The sequence below is a fragment of the Homalodisca vitripennis genome, chromosome X (assembly GCF_021130785.1).
Source record: "Homalodisca vitripennis isolate AUS2020 chromosome X, UT_GWSS_2.1, whole genome shotgun sequence".
NCBI lineage: Eukaryota > Metazoa > Arthropoda > Insecta > Hemiptera > Cicadellidae > Homalodisca > Homalodisca vitripennis.
The window spans coordinates 30,168,356-30,188,959 of NC_060215.1; the positions used below are offsets into that span (position 1 = coordinate 30,168,356).

Here is a 20,604-nt window from a genome sequence, read left to right on the forward strand (position 1 = left end):
ATTTTTGGGTCATGAGAGCTAATTTAATGACAACAAAAGCTAAAGTTATTTTCAACGATTGTATATCTTGTTATTCATGTCACTAATATAATTAATCACTGGAATCGTTTAATTCAACTATAACATATATTTATATGAAAATATATTATTCCTTTAATGACATTTAATTGTAAAATATAGTTTGCCTGATTTTTTTTAGTTGTCGGAATTTTCTTGGTCTGTGTTGTGTAGGCCTTTCAGTCAGTTGATGTTTGTGAGTGGAGAAGTGTTGGTTGTGGTAGATATTATGATACCGATTGAAACTGTGTAGTTTACATTGAAAATGTAACCTTAAACAAGCCGAAAATGTTATATATACTTATATTATATAGAATTTTTGTTGAAGCAGTGTTTTTTACATTTTGATTAGAGAAGTGTTATTCTAATAATACCGTACAGAGTGATTTTTAACTATAATTTTCTAATACATAGTGAATAGAGCTATAAAACTCCATCAACGGACCTTTAGTATCTATAGTTAATTTAAAATTGTGATTTTTGACACTGGATGGATATATTTTTTAAATATATATAATGTCGTCGAACATCGAGTACGACCTGGATACGTCTGGAGGTTTGATGGACGTAAGTAAGCTACATTGTTATAGGTTATGTTCAGTTGTAAATATCCATCCAACTTATTATTATTAAACTGGCTTAGGGAGAACAATAATTTGTATTTATGACGCTTATATTTCAAATGAGATATATTATAACACCACCAGACCTTGTATATTTCAATGTGCATATCTATTTTTAGGTCTAGATATACATAGTCCTTTATGTAAAAATGTAAGAGAATCTGTGAACCAGCTTCAATACAACATACTCATGTTAAAGAGGCCTGATTAGATGTTCACTGTTCCATCAAATCAGATACATACAAATCATGTATAATTTGAAGAGAAGTTGTTTTAAAAAGTTGAATTGTACTCTACTTTTGTTCTAAGCAACATTCTATAGAATTGACTACACAAAATCAATAGGCCTATTTATGTTATCTTCACATTGGTATTCCTATAATTTATAATCATAGTCAAATGGATTTAATAATGAACTTAGGCCTATAATACACACTGTAATATATTTCAAGATATGTAGCCTAATTGACAAATTTTAAAATATTTAACAATTCAAGAGATAAAATCTTTATGCGATCAGGTTTGTAGTAACACCTAGGTGCTAAGTGCAGTTTTTGTGCTGAGATCCTCCAACTTTGATTATGTTCCACATTTTGGTTGGTACTTTGTTACTACACAGAGGACATTGGCTATTATAGACTCTGTTTCCATCTACTATACTCTGTCCCTATCAACTACTAGTTATTACGCAATATAAGTAGGTTTAGATTAGGTTATAAATTTGTTACTAGGAGGCCTACAGTAGTTCCAAAGTTAAATTTAACCTTTACGTGCGCTCACGTTATCTGAGCTTGAATTCAACTACTAGTTATTACGCAATATAAATAGGTTTAGATTAGGTTATCATAAATTTGGTACTAGGAGGCCTAGTTCTAAAGTTAAATTTATCCTTTACGAGCGCTCACGTTGTTTGAGCTTGAATTCAGGTACTACGTTGGGGATGTTTTTCTTTTTCCGGCAAAAGTGCAATCCCCGAAGTAGCCCTGGCCATCAGTGCGGGCTTTGGTGCCACCTCACACTTCTGGTGAAAGAAGAAACACGTATCCTTCTTTTTCCCACAAATTTGTAGGCGCTGTGAGTGTGGATGCGATTGTATATTCGGTTGTGTTGGCGGTGTGAGCTGTGACGCTGTGAGTTTGGATGCGATTGTTTATTCGGTTGTGTTGGCGCTGTGAGCGTTGAGTCGATTGTTTATTCGGTTGTGTTGGCGCTGTGAGTGTGGATGCGATTGTTTATTCGGTTATGTTGGCGCTGTGAGCGTTGGATGCGATTGTTTATTCGGTTGTGTTGGCGCTGTGAGCGTGGATTCGATTGTTTATTCGGTTGTGTTGGCACTCTGAGCTGTGGCGCTGTGAGTGTAGATGCGATTGTATATTCGGTTATTTTGGCGGTGTGAGCGTTGAGTCGATTGTTTATTCGGTTGTGTTGGCGCTGTGAGCTGTGGCGCTGTGAGTGTGGATGCGATTGTTTATTCGGTTGTGTTGGCGCTGTGAGCGTGGATTCGATTGTTTATTCGGTTGTGTTGGCGCTCTGAGCTGTGGCGCTGTGAGTGTGGATGCGATTGTTTATTCGGTTATGTTGCCGCTGTTAGCGTTGGATACGATTGTTTATTCGGTTGTGTTGGCGCTCTGAGCTGTGGCGCTGTGAGTGTGGATTCGATTGTTTATTCGGTTGTGTTGGCGCTCTGAGCTGTGGCGCTGTGAGTGTGGATGCGATTGTATATTCGGTTGTGTTGGCGGTGTGAGCTGTGACGCTGTGAGTTTGGATGCGACTGTTTATTCGGTTGTGTTGGCGCTGTGAGCGTGGATTCGATTGTTTATTCGGTTGTGTTGGCTGTGAGCTGAGGCGCTGTGAGTGTGGATGCGATTGTTTATTCGGTTATGTTGGCGCTGTGAGCGTTGGATGCGATTGTTTATTTGGTTGTGTTGGCGCTGTGAGCGTGGATTCGATTCTTTATTCGGTTGTGTTGGCGCTGTGAGCGTTGATGCGATTGTTTATTCGGTTGTCAGTATCAATACATACCTATTAACCGTTACTTCTGATACCGTTACTCAGCGATACTTAGTACAAATACTGGATACTTGAAATCAGTATTTCCGTACTGGTTACGTTTTAAATACTAGATACTCTAAATCCAAAAGATACCCTAAAAATATTATGATATACAGACTGTCTTGAAATTCCTCCTCTAGATAATTTCTTAGATTAAAATATACCGGAAATATTATTTATGATTCTATCTTGCTTAGTTTTCCTTCTTTTTATATTTGTCCTTGGAAAATACATAGGTAAAACATATTTGTTGTGATGTAATTCGGCTTGAATATTTTATCGTAACAAGTTGTTGCTTAGGTGATAGTTATAAAATTGAGGTAGACCCATATGCTAAATAACATGTCTTATACATATCTTTGTCTTAAGTAATAAATCGTAAGGTTCCCGATCAGAAACCGATTATAACCATCACCTTTATAAACACTTTGGATACTATTGTTTTTATTGTTTCTATTTTGATAAAGACAATTATCTGGTACAGGCTATGATATCTTATGTGTTCGTAAGCTTCTTGATCTAGAATTCCTAGTTGTGGGCCTAATTCTACACAATGGAATATATTTTGACCGTTTGAAACTACATAAAATATACTAAACGTAATAAATGTATGTTCTATTAATCCGTAAATTAAGGAAATAAATATATATATACGGTAATGTTCGAGGCTACTACACTCAGGAATAGGCCTCTAGAAGGTAGACTGAATGTCTGCAGTAGGGTGAAATGAGAATCAATAAATATTGTTGTTTTTTCTCTCGTTTTCTGTCTTGTCTAGTAGTTAAGTAAACTTGTTTTATCTATCAAATGACGTATTCTGCACGGTTCTTTACCATGAATATAGTATTTTTATGTTCTTACTAAATACACAAAATATTACTGAGTATATTGTTAATATTACTATGTACTAATATAAGTTCAGATCTATTACACTAAATAGAAAGTTAGGCCATTAAACAATAACTGTATTTCTCCTTTAAGTACACATGTTATTCATGGAAAATGTTAAAAAATCTGATATTTAAAAAAGGTACATCTTTTGTTTTAACTAAAACCAGATGGTATTCACATAGCCTACACGTAGTTCAAAATAGCATGCTAACAACAACTATGCATGTACGAGTATTAGGATTAATTTAAAAGCGATTAAAATTCAATATACAAAATTTTTCCGGACATTTGCCATTGTTCAGTGGAACAAAAAATCAGCAACACTACGTTTCGAGATCTGCAATTTCTGATCTCTTCTTTAGGTGAATAACTAACCTAATACATAATTACAAACTAGGTTAAAATGCTAGATGAACTTGCTAGATGAACCAATAATAATAAAAAGGCCTATTCCTATCCCCCTTTTTTTTATTTCCGCCATCTTGTTTCTTTCTGCCGTGACAATTGCCATTTGCTATTGGCCTCTGGTCAGTCATAGGTGTTTAGTAGACGAATGCAGATGTATTGCGACCTGTATTCTGTAGTTCAGTTTTATTGATTAGTGTTGCGTATAGGTTTTTATTAAGTGCATGTTTTAGAGTTAGTGAAGTTGACACACAACATGGTGGTTGTGATTCCTGACTTAGGCGTGCCACAACGCTTTGGTATGATTTGTTTATTTTAACGTAGTTTGTAATTATGTATTAGGTTGGTTATTTACCTGAAGAAGAGATCAGATTGCAGATCTCGAAACGTAGTGTTACTGATTTTTTGTTTCACTGAACGATGGCAAATGTCCGGAAAAATCCTGTTTCCTTCACAATCCTTCCATCGTCAAAAATAAACTTGAAACAAAGAATCAATATACAACATGCAAAATCATAATAACACAAAGCTGATGTGTACAGAAAATACAAAATTACAATAATTTGGTGATAATTAATACTTGTTCTACTATTATTTAAATAACAATGACAATCTATTTTTAAACTTTGTAAATACAGAAATTACGCACGGAAGTTAATTTACACAAACGTGATTCTTTGCAGGATTACCACATAATTAATAGGTTTTAAAATATTGATTCAAACAAATAGAAACAATTTTGTCTGGTTATTGCGGGCATTTTAACTTTGGAGTTTGGTACATGGAAGGTGGGTTACCCCTCAGCGAGTGCTTACCCACTCCTGCGTGAGCTGTGGGGCTGTGAGCTTGGATGCGATTGTTTATTCGGTTGTGTTGGCGCTGTGTATTTTGTGACTGTTAAATTAATTTTAAAATTTTATTGAGGTTGCTATATTTATTGGGCTTAAAAATCAATATTGTTTAATAACAGTATACTTATGTGTGGCTCATTTGAGTGAGTGTCATTTTACATACTTACTTAAAAAACACAAAGCATAATTTACAATTCAACACAAGATGAATAATTTCAAATAATGTTAAGATTTATTTGAATCAAATGATAAAGTCTACTGTTAATTCACATTTTATACGGATTTACCAATAAACTCAGATGTATTTTATTCACAATGAATCATATTCAGTAAATTTGACAAATTCTAATAAATCTACAACAGAATGACAAAGTTCATTACAAGACATTTTGCATTTGAGGTTATGGATAAAAGTGTGGAAACGGCTGTATATCCCTGGAACGGTATTCTCTACAAACACCAAATTCAGTACACTATAACAACTAAAAAATGTGCTTTTTAATGACATTTGGGACTTTGTCCCTTTCTCCAAAATGGGAGATATTGGGGGGTAGCTCCAAAATTTCATATGGCACACCCCATCACGTGATACCTCACTAATGAGACTTTTCTAAAAAAGTCTTGTTAAAAGAAGGCAAATGGTGAAAACTAGAGGTGTCTAACTTGTCCCATAACAAAAAATGTTTATTTGAATATAAAAAAAATTGAATCATATTTGTATCAGTACAAAACAAGTATAAAGTAAAAAAGCATATAGGGATTACCGGATAATTAAAGTAGATGCTCAGACTGCTCTCCTTGAACTGTCTGGCAGTGTCCTAGCCTGGCGTAGAAATGCGAAACAGCAAGTGTAATAGATACCTGGGAAACACTTTGGACCACTTGTACAATTCTATCATTTCCTCGATATTCTGAGGTTTGGTTTTGTAGACATTTTCTTTAATGTGACCCCAAGCGAAAAAAATCAAGAGGTGACATATCAGGAGATCTTGCGGGCCACTCGATTCCACTCCTTCTAGTAAGCCATTGATTTGGAAATATTTCATTCAAATAAGCACGGACATTTAATCCATAATGTGGAGGTGCCCCATCTTGCTGAAAACAAACTTGATCGAGATTGTCAAAAACTTTGTGAATCACCGGAACAACCTGTTCTTCAAGCATCCTTTGATAACCATCAGTATTAAGATTTCTATTAATGAAAAATGGTCCTAAGAACTGACCTCCTACGATCCCAAGCCATACATTCAACTTTTCTGGATGTTGTGTATGTTGTTCTCTCTCATCCAGTGAGGATTGATATTAGACCAATAACGACAATTGTGCCGGTTGACGTTACCATTTAACATAAAAGTCGTTTTGTCAGAGAAAACAATATTATTCAATCCAATCGTATTGTTGTCTATGTTCGCCATCATAAGTTCGCAAAACTCTACCCTACGATCAAAGTCATCTTCTGACAGTTCTTGGACTAAATGAATTTTATACGGTTTGTAATGGTTCTGATGCAAAATTCTAAGGACCGATCTTTTAGATATACCAACAGTTTGAGAGATCAGTTGTTGAAACATGAGGATCTTCCACTACAGATTGTAAAACATCCAATGAAAGATCCTCGTTTAAAGCTGATCTTGGCCTTCAACAGGTTATTAATATACAGTTATTAAAAGTTCCAGTTTCTTCAAAATTTTGTACCATTTTATAAATGACAGATTTTGACATAGGGTTGCGATCTGGGAAGATGTTGTTAAACAAATTTTTTACCTCTTCGTAAGATAGAATTGTATTACCGAAACCTCGCATCATCAATAAAGTAATACGCTCACTTTCACTTAGCTCCATTGTCACTGGAAACAATTCTTAACTTGAAAAAGACTTGCACAATACTGAAGGACTGCTGGGTTACAACTACTTGTTAAAGGGCAGTCAAGTTTCAGGGCAACTGTAAGGCTTAAGTCGGGGTTTTCCCAAAATAAGTAAGATTAGGCTAACTTTATGGCTTACAGTTATTAGGCTCGTAAGGTATTTTGGTTTTCTAAAAGCATGTAATTCAATTGAACAATGTAATTTTTTTATAATTTTAACAAATTTATAAAAAAAGGTAATATTATAAGTATACAATAATTTATAAAAATGTGCAGAGTTCAGGCCTTCTTGATGTAATGGTTAAGAAGATAAAAGTGCGTAATATGCAAACAATTCAAATATATGGGACAAGATACAGACACCTCTAGTTTTCACCATTTGTCTTCTTTTAACAAGACCTTTCTTAACGAGGTATCGTGTGATGGGGCGTACCATATGAAATTTTGGGGTTACCCCCCATACTCCCCATTTTGGAAAAAGGGACAAAGTCCCAAAAGTCATTAAAAGGCAAATTCTTTTTAGTTGTTATAGTGTGCTGAATTTGGTATTTGTAGAGAATACCGTTCCAGGGATATACAGCCGTTTCCACACTTTTGCCCAACCCTGTATAAATGCATTAGTAGCCATTATAGTAGTTATTCCTACTGACATTTACAATCTTAAAACGATTAAATTGTAAAACTGTGTGCATAGAATACGAATTTTAAATCATTATATGAATTTCATGAAGGATGTTCAGTAAAATATCGTCCTGGGACAGCCATGACTTAGTCATAAATTAGTGTTGTAAACATCGGAGGACTGCTTGATCCATAATTAGCCCTAGCTAATGAAGACCTTGATGAAATTAGTAATGAACCCTCACGATTGTAGCATACTTAAATATATATTGTACGAGGTGTGGCTAGAAAACAACCGGATTAGTATTGGCGGAGCCAAACAATGAACGCAATAAGGCTAAATATTGTATGGCTGGTCACGTGACTCTACCTCCCAGCCCAGCTTCGTCTGGCTCCCGTACTTTTTCTACCTCATAATGCCATTTATATATGCAGTTAATCTTTTGTCATACCTAGCGTCAAAAAATTTTTTGAATTTCCAGAAAGAACAGTGTGTAAACATCAAATTTCTTTTCTGACTTGGAAAATCTGCAAGTGAAGCATTTGTATTGTTACAAGTATACGGTGATCATGTCAAATGATGTATGGAAATCCTCTGCTTCTCCACGGCAAAAATAACCACAAATGACAATTAAAATTCTAGGCTATGATGATTGTGTTTTTTAATATCAAAGCGATCATGCGCATTGATTGGTTACCGTTGGGGCAGATAGTAAATCAGAATTACTAAATTATTGTCCTGACTACTCTAGGAGGTGTGTTCAAAAAGTATCACGAATTTTGAATTTTCGTGGGTTACGTATATTCGAAATTTTGATTTTTTTTGTGGCGTTATGTTGGTACATATGTCTCTCACTTATGTTGACAATTTCGGCCATTTTGAATGTTCAGTTAATTGTTGACAGCTGCTTTGCTTGTACGTGTTTTGGTTCGTCTTCGATTTTTACCTATTCAAAAAAAATGGAACAAAGAACCTGTATAAAATTTTGTGTGAAAAACGAAATTAAGTGCGCAGATGCATTCCGAATGTTGACTGTGGGATACGGAGAAGCTACTTTGGACAAAAGCAACGTTTATAGGTGGTACAAAATGTTTTCAGAAGGCCGAGAAGATGTGAACGACGAAGAGTGTGCCGGACGCCCGCACTTCAACAACAGATGAAAAAATTGATGAAGTGAAGAAAATGGTATTGGCCAATCGTCGAATCACCGTTAGAGAAATTGCAGAGGACCTAGGCATATCGATTGGCTCGATAATTATTCGATTTTAATCAATAATTTGGGCATGAGACGGGTCGCCGCAAAATTTGTACCAAAATTGCTCAATTTTGATCAAAAACAGCATCGCATGAACATTGCTAATGAGATGTGGGAAATCTGTCCATGACGACCCAAATTTGCTCCAGAGGGTCATAACTGGTGATGAATCGTGGGTTTATGTTTATGACGTGGAAACCATAGCTAAATCATCTCAATAAAAGCTGCCGCACGAACCAAGACAGAAAAAAGCACGTCAAGTTCGGTTGAATGTGAAAGTTTTGCTTACAGTTTTCTTCGATTGCAGAGGCGTGGTGCATCATGAGTTCTTGCCACAAGGTAGAACGGTGAATAAGGAATATTACCTGCAAGTTATGCGCAATTTGCACGAAGCAATCCGCCAGAAACGCCCGAATTTGTGGAAAAACAAAAATTGGCTTTTGCACCACGATAACGCCCCTGCTCACACATCGCTGCTTGTACTCGACTTCTTGGCCAAAAACAACACACTAATGATACCGCAACCACCGTATTCCCCAGATCTGGCCCCCTGTGACTTCTTTTTGTTCCCGAAACTGAAGAGGCCCATGAAACGACGACGCTACGCCACGATTGACGAGATAGAGACGGCATCGAAGGAGGAGCTTTGAACCAGATACCAAAAAAATGATTTTTTGAAGTGCTTCGAAGATTGGAAAAAACGTTGGGACAAGTGTATAATATCCCAGGGGGATTACTTTGAAGGGGACAAAATAGATATTCACGAATAAATAAATAATTTTTGAAAATACACAAAATTCGCGATACTTTTTGAACACACTATGTATGTCAGCATGTACGGATCCTCCACCATGACAATGCTCCAGCTCACAAAGCTTTGTCAGTAAAGACGTTTTTCACTGAACACTACATCCCCGTCTTAGATCATCCACCCTACTCACTCGACTTGGCCCCCTGTGACTTTTTTTGTTCTCTAAAGTCAAAGCAGCTTTGAAAGGAACAAGATTTGGACTGTTGAAGGAGTAAAACAAATCGACAGAAGTCATGAATAGGGTTACGGAAAATTATCTGCAGCATTGTTACGCACTTTGGAAAATTCGTATGGAGCGGTGTAGAGAATGAGAAGGGGGGAAGTAGGGGATAACATCAAATTGTAAATATCTGTAAGTAGAATTTGTTTTCAGCCTCAGTCTGGTTAGTTTCTTGCCACACCTCGTATATCCACACTAGACAGTTTTACATGTGTTCATTGAGGTAGAATTATTTATAACTTTAAATTCAATTATATAACTGACTAGAACTATCCAGTTTATTTTATTATCCATATGTACTCCAAGAAATTTATTTGAGTCAGTAATATTTAGATGATTTAAGTGGTTATTTACATTATTTATAGTCTTAAAATGTACAATATTTGTTTTTATTGATTTAATAAAAGAGCTGAAATTTTTTTAAATTCATCTATAGCATTGGTGATGGAAGTGTACAAGCCAACAGTTGATTATTTTCTTATCATAACAATAGTGTTATCAGCAAAAAGTGTAACATTTCTTTTGCTAAGTTGTCGTTTTCAAGCTCTTGCATGAGAAGCTATGATTTTTTCAAGAATAAAGCAGCCTTTTTATATTTGGGTATCCTACAAATGGCAATGACGAATGGCTAGTAAATAGTATATGAATTTCATTTCTATGTAGAAACCCTCAAATAAGTTTTTCACTAAAACAAGTAAGGTAATTTTTCTTTATGTATTTAATGTTTTGATTAACAAAATGCACGAGCCTCCATGAGAGTCATACCTAAAGCATACGCTAAACTATAATCGGCTATAATATTTAATGTATTTTTATTGTATGAACTAAGGTTATGTTTATTCAAGCAGATAATATTAAAATTTGAATTGCATGAGTGAAAAATTTCTTAAATTAATAAATTTTGTTCTTTAATTCTAGTATAATGTGTTGAAGCAATTAATATATTATTAGAAAGAGTAGAAAAATTACCATGTTTTGTTCTATAATATTCTTTATACAGATCTTTGCCTTAGATATATAAAGACATAACATTATTAAAAGCTTCATGACTAACAGCAGTTTAAGAAAAGGAAAAGATGCACTGAACTACTTACTATTGAACATTGAGTCATAATGATGTCATCACCATATTGGCTGGTGAAATGTAGGGTAAATCTCGGGCTGCTCTATCATACAGTACTAGAAAATCACAGGTGCCAAGTGGCAAAATAGGATAACATTTATAACAATGATTTGGATGTCAGGAGTTAAAAAAAAGAAACACCTGTTTGTAGTTTTATTTTTCAAGTATCAGCAATTAAATAACAACAGTTACTAAGCCATTTGTCATATTAAATAGCTATGGCTCAAAGGTTTACCATATTTAAACATTTGAAGCTTCAGTTGCCAGTAGTTTGTAATTTTTAATTATGATGATTTTTGTATATTTTTTGTAGTTTTACTTTGAAATTAATAAAACTTTTTCTCAAAGGGAATATGCAATCTGAGGCTAACTTTTTACATTTCATGTAAATGTTGTTGGTGACTATTATAGAGCTTTTGTCTTGAGTAGTATTTGAACCTAGTACCTCTAAGTTCAGTAAAAAACAAAATATTACTTTCTCTAAAGTATTATAATTATATACTTTAATATTTTATAACACAGCAAGTGCCACCAAAGAAGTCCTTTGAATGATAACCAATTGTAGAGGAGCACATGGTTGTCACATCGAACAGCTGGTAATTAACAACTAATTATTCAAAACCATTAATGCAGACATTGTGAATATCTACCAGAATATAATGCCTGAGAGCTCAACACAGCCAAGCTCATATGGTGATTTGGCAGCTCATTGAAATCAGTGTGTTGTGATCGTTATATTTTGATGTTGAACTTCAGAAGAAACCAATTAAACATGTTAGACTAACTATTATCGTATAAATTTTCTGGTTGACATAAAAATGTTGACTCGTTCCTTACTCACAATTTCTTAGTTATTAAACTTTTATATTGTATCACAAAATTCAGAATATTTCGTTTTAAACCGCCAATAATATCAATACATAATAATAAAAAATGTATGTAATCATTAATTATTTAAATATAATTTTATAATGTTAATATTAATTTTACCCACTATCATTCTGAATTCTTAAATTTTTGGATTTAATTTTAAAAGATAGCGTAGTTTTATTGTTTTTCCTTGTTTTAACATGAGAACATTGATTGTCTAATACAGACAAAGATATGTTGGATGTGAGAAGAATGGCTCTTTCATTGTTTATACCCTTTATGTCACAATCTTAGATTAAACTAATGTATTAATTACTAAATGCAACTTTGGTGCTGACTCGTACTGCTGTTGGCAAACAAAAATATCCCTCGAGATAGTACCCATCAGGTAACAGTTCACAATTCAAAAAGGTCTAAAATCATGAATGCCTCTGTCAATTAGTGCGGTACCTTTATAGGTGCTGTACCGTGCACTGTCATATATAATTTTAGATATGTCAAATACACCTGAAATGTTATTTGAGAAATACTATTTAAAACATGTAACTGATTTGGTATTTAAATACGTTAAGAATTAATTTTAAAGTAGAAAAAAGCTGATGTAATAAAAAAAATCAGCTAATTTTTTGTGTTTTTTATTAATGCATTAAAAATTTTAATTGAAAAAGTACAAACATTGAAATAGTCATTGTTTTGTATTTGGGCAGCCATTCTTCCTGTATCTGGACGACCACTCTTCTCATATTTAAACTACGAAAAAACCAATGAAAAATATAATGTCCCCGCTAAAATAACATAGAGTATATTAAGAGTTGTAGGCTTTGTAACAATTTTATAATTTGAAAGTATTATTTCGTTTAATATTTTATCCAGAACGATGACTATATAATATGTCCAGAAGATATGCACATACGCACATGTACTCTGAAAGCATTTACTGCTGAATGATCTGCATTGGTGTCTTATTGTGCGTTTACTGTCACCAGGGACAGTTTTCAAAACGTTTATTGAAGGCACTCGACAGCTGTCCAACGTGACAATCACAATGTTCTCAACCACTTGTCAAACTGCCAAAACAAAAGAATGTTGATGGTCTTCCAAGCTCCGACACAGGGCCCTTATACTATAGTTGATATTGAATATACCTCAAAGCTAAGAAACACTAGCTAAGAAGCGAAACTTGGTAACACTGCACAATGTTTATTGGTTGGTTCAAGAACTGGTCACCTGCAGACTCCATCTCCAATATCGTTTGCGGCTCTCATTGTAATATAACATTTAAGAAACAAGTAAAATCTGTGTAAATCAATAATAAAATGTGTAGATGTGCTTACATAAGTGTGCTGTATGTATACAGATTTGTTCATTTTATTGTACATTGTTCTTTAAAACTTTTGTGAACTTGTAAATAATCTGCAATGAATACAGGAACAATTTACTGCAAGTAACTGTCATAATAACTGAGGTCATTAAGTCGAAAACCAACTGCATGGAAGTTGATGTAACAGGGAACGGAGACATCATATACTAATTGTTTTTACAAAATGTAAAAATCAATTAAAACTAGATTTAAATGCATTCCTTACAAAGAGAAAAGAAATGTATTGTATATAACCCAAGCTTAAAAAAGGCTTGTGTTATTTAGTCCCAGTCATGATAAGAAATGTTAAGTGAAGTAAAACGTATGGTGTTTGCGTTTTACAGATAATTTTCAGTTTTTAACTTGTAATTGCTATTTATTTGTTTAAAAAAATTTAATAGCTTGCTCTAAAACTACGCAGTTGTGGTTGTCAAATGTTATCTAGGTACTAGTTAATTTTTACCAATCATAAAAATATGTTTGTATTGTTTCTCATATAAATACATCTGTATTGTTTCAGAAAATTCGTGCTCTGATAGCACCTCCTGTTAGTGACGATGGAAAAGTAAAAAAAAAAGAAGGTTTGGACCTCCACCCATATTTCAAAAGGCCAGGCAAGGGTCATAATCACGACTCTTGCGACTCTTGCAAGGAAGGAGGTGATTTATTGTGTTGTGATAGATGTCCAGCCTCTTTTCACTTCATTTGCCAGTAAGTATGAAAGACATAATCTCATGACTTTTGACTCTTGCAAGGAAGGAAAGTAATATAAATATCTTAATATTTACTTAACCCTGGAACTTGTCTCTTTTTCTTCATATAGCAGGTAAATTTTAGTGTTTTTTACCTTTACTTTAAAAATTTTGAAAAAATCCTATTTACTATAAACTTATATTTGTAATACGTCATTTTTTCAGGGAAATGTGTAAATAATTATAGTATGAAAGCATTATGCAAAAACCTTTAAAACAATATATGGCAACATTAATTTTTTTATTTTGGATTGCATCTGGTAAAGTGTGATAATGTAATAAATATTAGAATCTGAGAGCCAGTTTATTCTTCATTTGATTTAGTTTCAGAATATATACAGTGTGTCCACAAATTCATCACACTTTTCAATAAGTTTATGTACAAAAGTATAGACAGCACAAGAATGAGATTAGCATAGGATTAAAGAGTACTTTAAACGGTTTTACGTCAGTTTATCTGAGCTCAACATGGGCATCATGAATTGCCCTGCAGACACCCTAGCGAACTTTGGTCTCCTCCCATACTTTGACCAGGACTTCTGGGAAACTAATTCAATTGTAGCTTTGATTCGTTGCTTTTAGCGTTGTGTTATATAAACGTTATGATGACGCACATTTCCAAACAGGTGAAAGGTAGCCTCATCACTAAAACAATATAGTTTATAACATTTTAACAACAGCAAAGTCAAAACTCTTTAATTTATCAACAGGCTTCAAAGCATGCAATAATTGAGGTTATAACCATTAAACTTAAATCTTTTCTTTAAAACCTTGAAAACTGTAGACTTGGGAACATTCAACTCATGTCTGCGTTTCCACAAAGACATTTTTGGAATTCTTAAATAACAGTTAAAAATATTTTTAGCAGATTTCATTTCCTGTTTTCAATCTACCTGTTCGCGTTTTTACAATAAAACCACTGTAATTATTAAACCAATACATCTGTTTCCTCAAATTTCATTCCTCATCCATAAATGCAGCATCTCTCAGAGAGATTTTCATGAAACACTCGACAGTACTCATGTCGCACAGAATTAAATTTTGTCAGCCACAAAACACACTAACCTTTTCTTTGCAAAGTTGCCATTATGAATGTTTTTGTAAAAATGTTAGACACACATTACTAGATGACAACGATAGGCAACTTACTTTGGGTAACTCAACTAATAAAAACAAAACTTTGTAAGCAGTGTTTTAATTTGCATCTGCTTCATATACCTGCGATCAATAACAGAGTAGCTATAAACAGTTAAAGTGTGACATGACTTTATAAACACAGTGTATAATGGTATCCAGGTTCTCTTGAAGAACAATTAAATTCATTGTAAAAAATCACAAATAGTACACGAAAGGTTAGATTTCTTACTGTGGGCAAAATTTTTTAAAAATTTACAAAAAGTATAGTATTTACAGAGTTAGTCTAAATTTCCCTAAATATACAAAAAATGTAAAAAATTATATGCACTACAAAACATTAAATAAATTATTATTTCAAATATTTTTCATTTTTCAAAAGTGGTGTGACAGACCTAAATTTGTTATAATAGGTATGATAATTTTAAAAGATTAGAATTAAAAAAGTAAATTTTGATGTGGAAATATTTCACTGATTATATTAATATTACAATAAATACATACTAAGTTTAAAATTTTTCTCAACTATTGGCTTAGTTTGGGGTTCCAGAAAGTAGAAAGGGATACTTAAGTGTTACTGTCAAGACCTAGGTTGTCTGAGTCTGACAGGTCAAAAAGTTCTCTAATGTAAAAAATCAGTAAAATTTGTCCCAAAATTTTGATAATTGAAATGAGAACCTAAAACAAAGCTATAATAAACTATAAATGAACATATTAAACAATACCCATGATATATCGCTAATATTGTAGCTCCCAAATACTTTAACTGCACTGCACAATAGCCTAGATTGACATAAAAAAAAATCATGAAGTTGCTAACAAAAGCACTATATATCGATTTAAAAAAATCCTAATAAACTAGTTTATAAGCAGTTGAAACTATCTCGTGAAATAAATACCTTTTGTAACTAAATCTAAAGACCAAAACATGCAGACACCTGCTTCAAAATGGTTTTTTTTTTTTTTTTTTTCCTTCTGAGGGAAGAGGACACTTTGTCCCCGCACTTAGTCCTAAAAGGACCTTTGCGCCTCCCTTACTTTTATTTGTGCCCTCAAAAACCGAGGCTTTTGCAAAAACCAATCAGATTTAAGGGCTCCTGTTCTTTGATGTCCTTGGGGCTGAGGAGGTATGCTCCCAGGTATCTTTTCCTAGTCTCTACGATGGCAGGACAATCCAACCAAATGTGCTCCGCTGACTCCTCCTCCTCTCCACAGAGTCTACATTCGCTGCTCCGACTAAGGCCTACCTTCAAAAGGTGCTTTCTCAGAGGGCCATGTCCTGTCAACATTCCTAATATCAGTCTTATATCCTCCTTATTCTGGTCTAGGAGAGCTGTCCATCCTTTTGCATAAGGAGAGATAAACATTTTGGATATTCTTAAACCCGAGGCTCTGCTCCAATTCTTATATCTTGTCCTCTTTTCCCAATCTTTAACCAGAGCTTTAATGCTGGAGAAGGATATTCCACATCCTGGCTCTGGCCCCACCAATATGGATTCCGCTCCCTTTTTGGCGAGGATGTCCGCTTTTTCGTTTCCATGAATTCCTTCATGACCCGGCACCCATCCGAGTGTTACTCTATTACTTGTTGCTAGCTCTGCTAGGGCCTTCCTGCATTCCCAGACCGCTTTCGAATCAATCGAACAGGTATCCAGTGCCTTCAGTGCAGCCTGACTATCAGAGAGTATAAGGTATGATAATCCTTTAGTCCCCAACTGTGTGAGTCTTCTAGAACATGAATCTATTGCCATGACCTCCGCCTGAAAAAACTGAGGCATGTCTTCCCAGGGGCACAGCCATGTCAACTCCAGGTCCATGTATTCCATATCCTGCCCTTGAGTCTAGGAGTGAACCATCGGTGTAAAACTTCAGGACTCCTTTTTTTTGGGTAGGCCTCCCTTTTAATCCATTCCTCCCTACTTCCGATAGAGACCGTGTATGGTTTTTCAAAGGAGTATTTCTTAACCATAGTATCAGATACTTTGGTTAGCATTTCAGCCTCAGGGAAATTTTCCAATATCTTCATATGGCCTTCTAGGGAGGTAACATTTATTACCTTTGTCCCTAGAAGCTTTGGTTAGATGAAGATGATCGTTATGGCAAGTTTATGACGTCACCATGACATCACTGTTGCCTAAACAGTAAAACAAATTTACGACATTATAATGTCGATTGCCACTTATGAACTGCTTCAGATCGGCATTATAATGTTGATTGCCAGTTCCAGGGTTAAGTAAAATGGTTTTAATGAAAACGCTTCAAAGTATGTATTTTAGCCCTGTTCTTTCTCGCCATACCATTTTACTTGTCACTTATAAAAATTGGCACACTCTAAAATTTGTGAAACATTTTTTGACCCTAAAAGGGTTACGAGGAATAAGGAAATAGTGATATAGCCCTTTAACTTTAACTAAGCCTAAACCTAAAACAGATTTTTCTGAAACCGTACAAGACTTTGACGAGAAAAAGTCATGAAAGAAATCTTTCATGTAACTTTATGTAAGGTTTCGGTTTGAACTGTAAAGATTTCAAAATGCCTTTTGAAATCTATGGTCGCAAAATGTTTGTGTTCATTTTCCTTTTTTTTTCAAAAAGTTTTACATTTTTTATTAGTTTCATGTAATTTTTTAAGTTAAAAAATCAATTTTGTTTAATATACATTTAAATTTAATTTGTAATAAAGAATTCTCATTAATCTTGAATTTTAAAATCTTAACTGCCCTACTAAGTTAATGTTTTATTAATCTAATCCCTTCTTCTAAGTGACAGCCTATTGTCATACATGTAAGCCACAAGGGCCTTTAGCACACTCCGGAAGTGTACGATGAGGTCATCCAGTTTACGGTTTCAGCAGTTCTACAAACCACCGAAAAGAACCGATCAGGTCCTCTTGGGGTAAATTCACCACCCTTGTCTAGATTATACAAAGACAGTGTATCACTCCCTTGCTTTTGCTAGACAGTCAAAGAGCAGGTGTAGCCTAATCCATAGTAGAAAATTTGTTTAGTTTGTGTTAAAAATGTTGCGTTAAAATAAAAATATAATAAATAACGTGTTTGGTTTAATTTTTTTAAAACTAGACCTATAATTGATTTTAATTGTTTATGAGAAACAAAAAAATTGTAACCGTAGTTACGAAATAAATTTGGTATTATGCAGTTCATTATTAAATAGTCTTTTGCTTTAAAGATACAAAATACCTACCAGATTAACTTTTAAGCAAATTTTCATCAATGGTGGTACAAGATAGTCTAGTAACCTATAACGAAGGGCCTATATACCTTTATAAATAGGTTTTGATTTGGACTGGCCAATATTGCATTTGTAAAGCCAAGATACGATAATTGGAGCAGAATCGAGTCAGCGAGGTGGGGACGGGTGAGTGAGTGGGATGGAAAAATATGGTTTTCCCAGAACGCATGAAATCTTAAATTGGAGTGTGATTATATCTGTATTGTTTGATTTAAAGTGAGGCAAATTATTGCTTTTACTCAATGATACTCATTTCTTACTGGTAAAGATTTCATGGCAATTTGTCATACATTGTCACATTGAAAACACATCATTGTACACTTCAATTTTAAGAGAAATGCAATCCTCCAGTTCATCTGCACAGATTGTAAATTGTCAAATTAATTAAATGTACATTCATGTCTTTGGTGCTGGAATGCCATCTTAAAGTTTAAGGAATAAATTTCTTAAACTGAGAAGTATAATTGTTTTTCGCTTCTTCCAATGCCCCATACAAGTATATTTAACAAATAGTGAAAATAAAAAGCAGTTATTATACTTCAGTGTACAGTTAAAATATACTTCTACTGCTGGTAACTTAGAGCAAAACCCTCAATTCTTAATGTTGATTTTCTCTAAAAATCTATATGTTTTGTTTTCATGTGACGAAATCCGTTTGGGATTCCGATATAAAAAATAAACGATCTTTTATTACATTTGGCTAAAACCAGATGACTAAAGGAAGATGACTTGATGAAAGGAATACTAAAGTTATCAAATGTTTTGCTCATATCTTATCAGTGATAATGTTTGATAATTCAAGGCAATGTTTATAGACTACTGGAGGTAGTTTTTTATACAGTATGACTTGTCGTATTTGAGATAATGTTTTGTATTCAACTATAGGTGCATTGTCAATATTGTTTATGATTTGATAAGTTTGTTTTTTCAAAAGGGAAAGCATAAAGTTACAGTAAAAATTACAATTTTGACAATTAATTGACTGTTAAATTATAAGATCGGCTACTTAAATAAGTGTTGTGAGGAATAAAAAATTAAAGTAACGAAAGTACTATGGTGTTGCAATCATATGCTTTTTATCATATGTGACTAACAATTTAGTGCAATTTAATTACAAACAACAAAAATGATTTTTCCTACAGTGCAAAATCAGCGTTTCTATTTCTTTACAGCACTTTTATTATTCACGTGAAAGCAGCTTTAAAATTTCTGTTAAGTAATGTGAGGAGTATGTTAGGCTGAGTGAAGTTTATGTATATGATAATACAATAACATTGATTCAGAACTCTACTACAAATTAAATTAATACCTTGAGGACCAAAAGGTATAGTAAGCGTGTGCTGGAAGTCCAGCAGAGAGCAGCACTTAGGGTAGCCTGCATGTACCCCATGGTGTCGGGTGTGGTGGTCATGGTTGTGGTCGAAGTCATTCTCCTCAATCTGCTCTCCGTTGAGAGGCGGATGATATTTCGCCTTGCCAAGGCAAGGAGAGAAACCATGCAGGTTGGGCAGCAAAGGTGGGATGAGGATACTGACGGTCGTTGGACCTTCCTTCTCATCAGAAAACCGAACCGCGGCCACAGGGAGATTAACTTCTACCTGTGTCAGTTCCTGACAGGGCACGGTTATTTTACGAAGTACCTTCACCGGACGGGGAAGGTCTGGATTCCTCGGTGTGCGTACTGCTCGTATGACGATGATGCTCATCATTTTTTCTTCGAGTGTGGCCGTTTCACCGAGCATGAGAGAACGCTTATCTCCACTATCGGTGATGTCTCGGCAGTAAACGTGATGGGAATAATGCTACGAAGCGAGGACACGTGGAAGGCTGTTTCTGCATTCGCCCACGTTGTCCTTTATGTGAAACGAGAAGTGGGTTACCTGACTGACCCTTAGGCTTCAGGAAAAATAGCACATCTCTGTTAGGGCCCAAGACATGCGGCCAGGCGTGAAGTAATTTTGAAAAAGGTTCCCTGTCTAAATCCCCGTGGCCTTTAGAATGTTTAGTGGGTATTCTTTATGTTGAATAAGAATAAGAAGAATAAGAATAAGAATAATTTATTCCATTGATCTGTTTACAGAAATTAGGACAAGTCATTTTAAAATTACATACATTGTTAGAGCTAAAAATTACATTAACACAAAAGTGTTGTAAAAAGTTCACATGAAATTTAAGTAAAGTAGCAATAAATAAAAGTAATTATAGTTAGTTATAAACACTAAAACCTAACATTAATATGGCAATTCGTGGGAATTCCTCAATGCTGTAAAAAGGATTTTTCACTAGCCAATCATATAACTTTTTTTAATTATTTTAAAGGAAAACAAGTCTCGCATCATCAGACAGCTTATTAAAAAAATTTATAAAATTTAATTTAAACGAGCTTTTAGTTTTAGCTAGTCTGTGAGGCAATATATCAATCTTATTCCTTCCCCTAGTGTTGTATTGATGGATCTCCTGT

At 34.3% G+C, this 20,604-nt stretch overlaps 1 protein-coding gene across 2 annotated transcripts in view; it reads left to right on the forward strand.

Annotated features, from left to right (window-relative positions):
• The first annotated feature begins 255 nt into the window (after nucleotides 1-255).
• LOC124368874 (PHD finger protein 12) overlaps nucleotides 256-20,604 on the forward strand; it is an 88,233-nt gene continuing 67,884 nt past the window's right edge. For both annotated transcript variants that reach the window (XM_046826346.1, XM_046826347.1), the window contains exons 1-2: nucleotides 256-624; nucleotides 13,526-13,716. In XM_046826346.1, coding sequence (XP_046682302.1) covers nucleotides 574-624; nucleotides 13,526-13,716 — 242 coding nt within the window. In that variant the 5' untranslated portion in view covers nucleotides 256-573. The remainder of the gene's footprint in view (nucleotides 625-13,525; nucleotides 13,717-20,604) is intronic.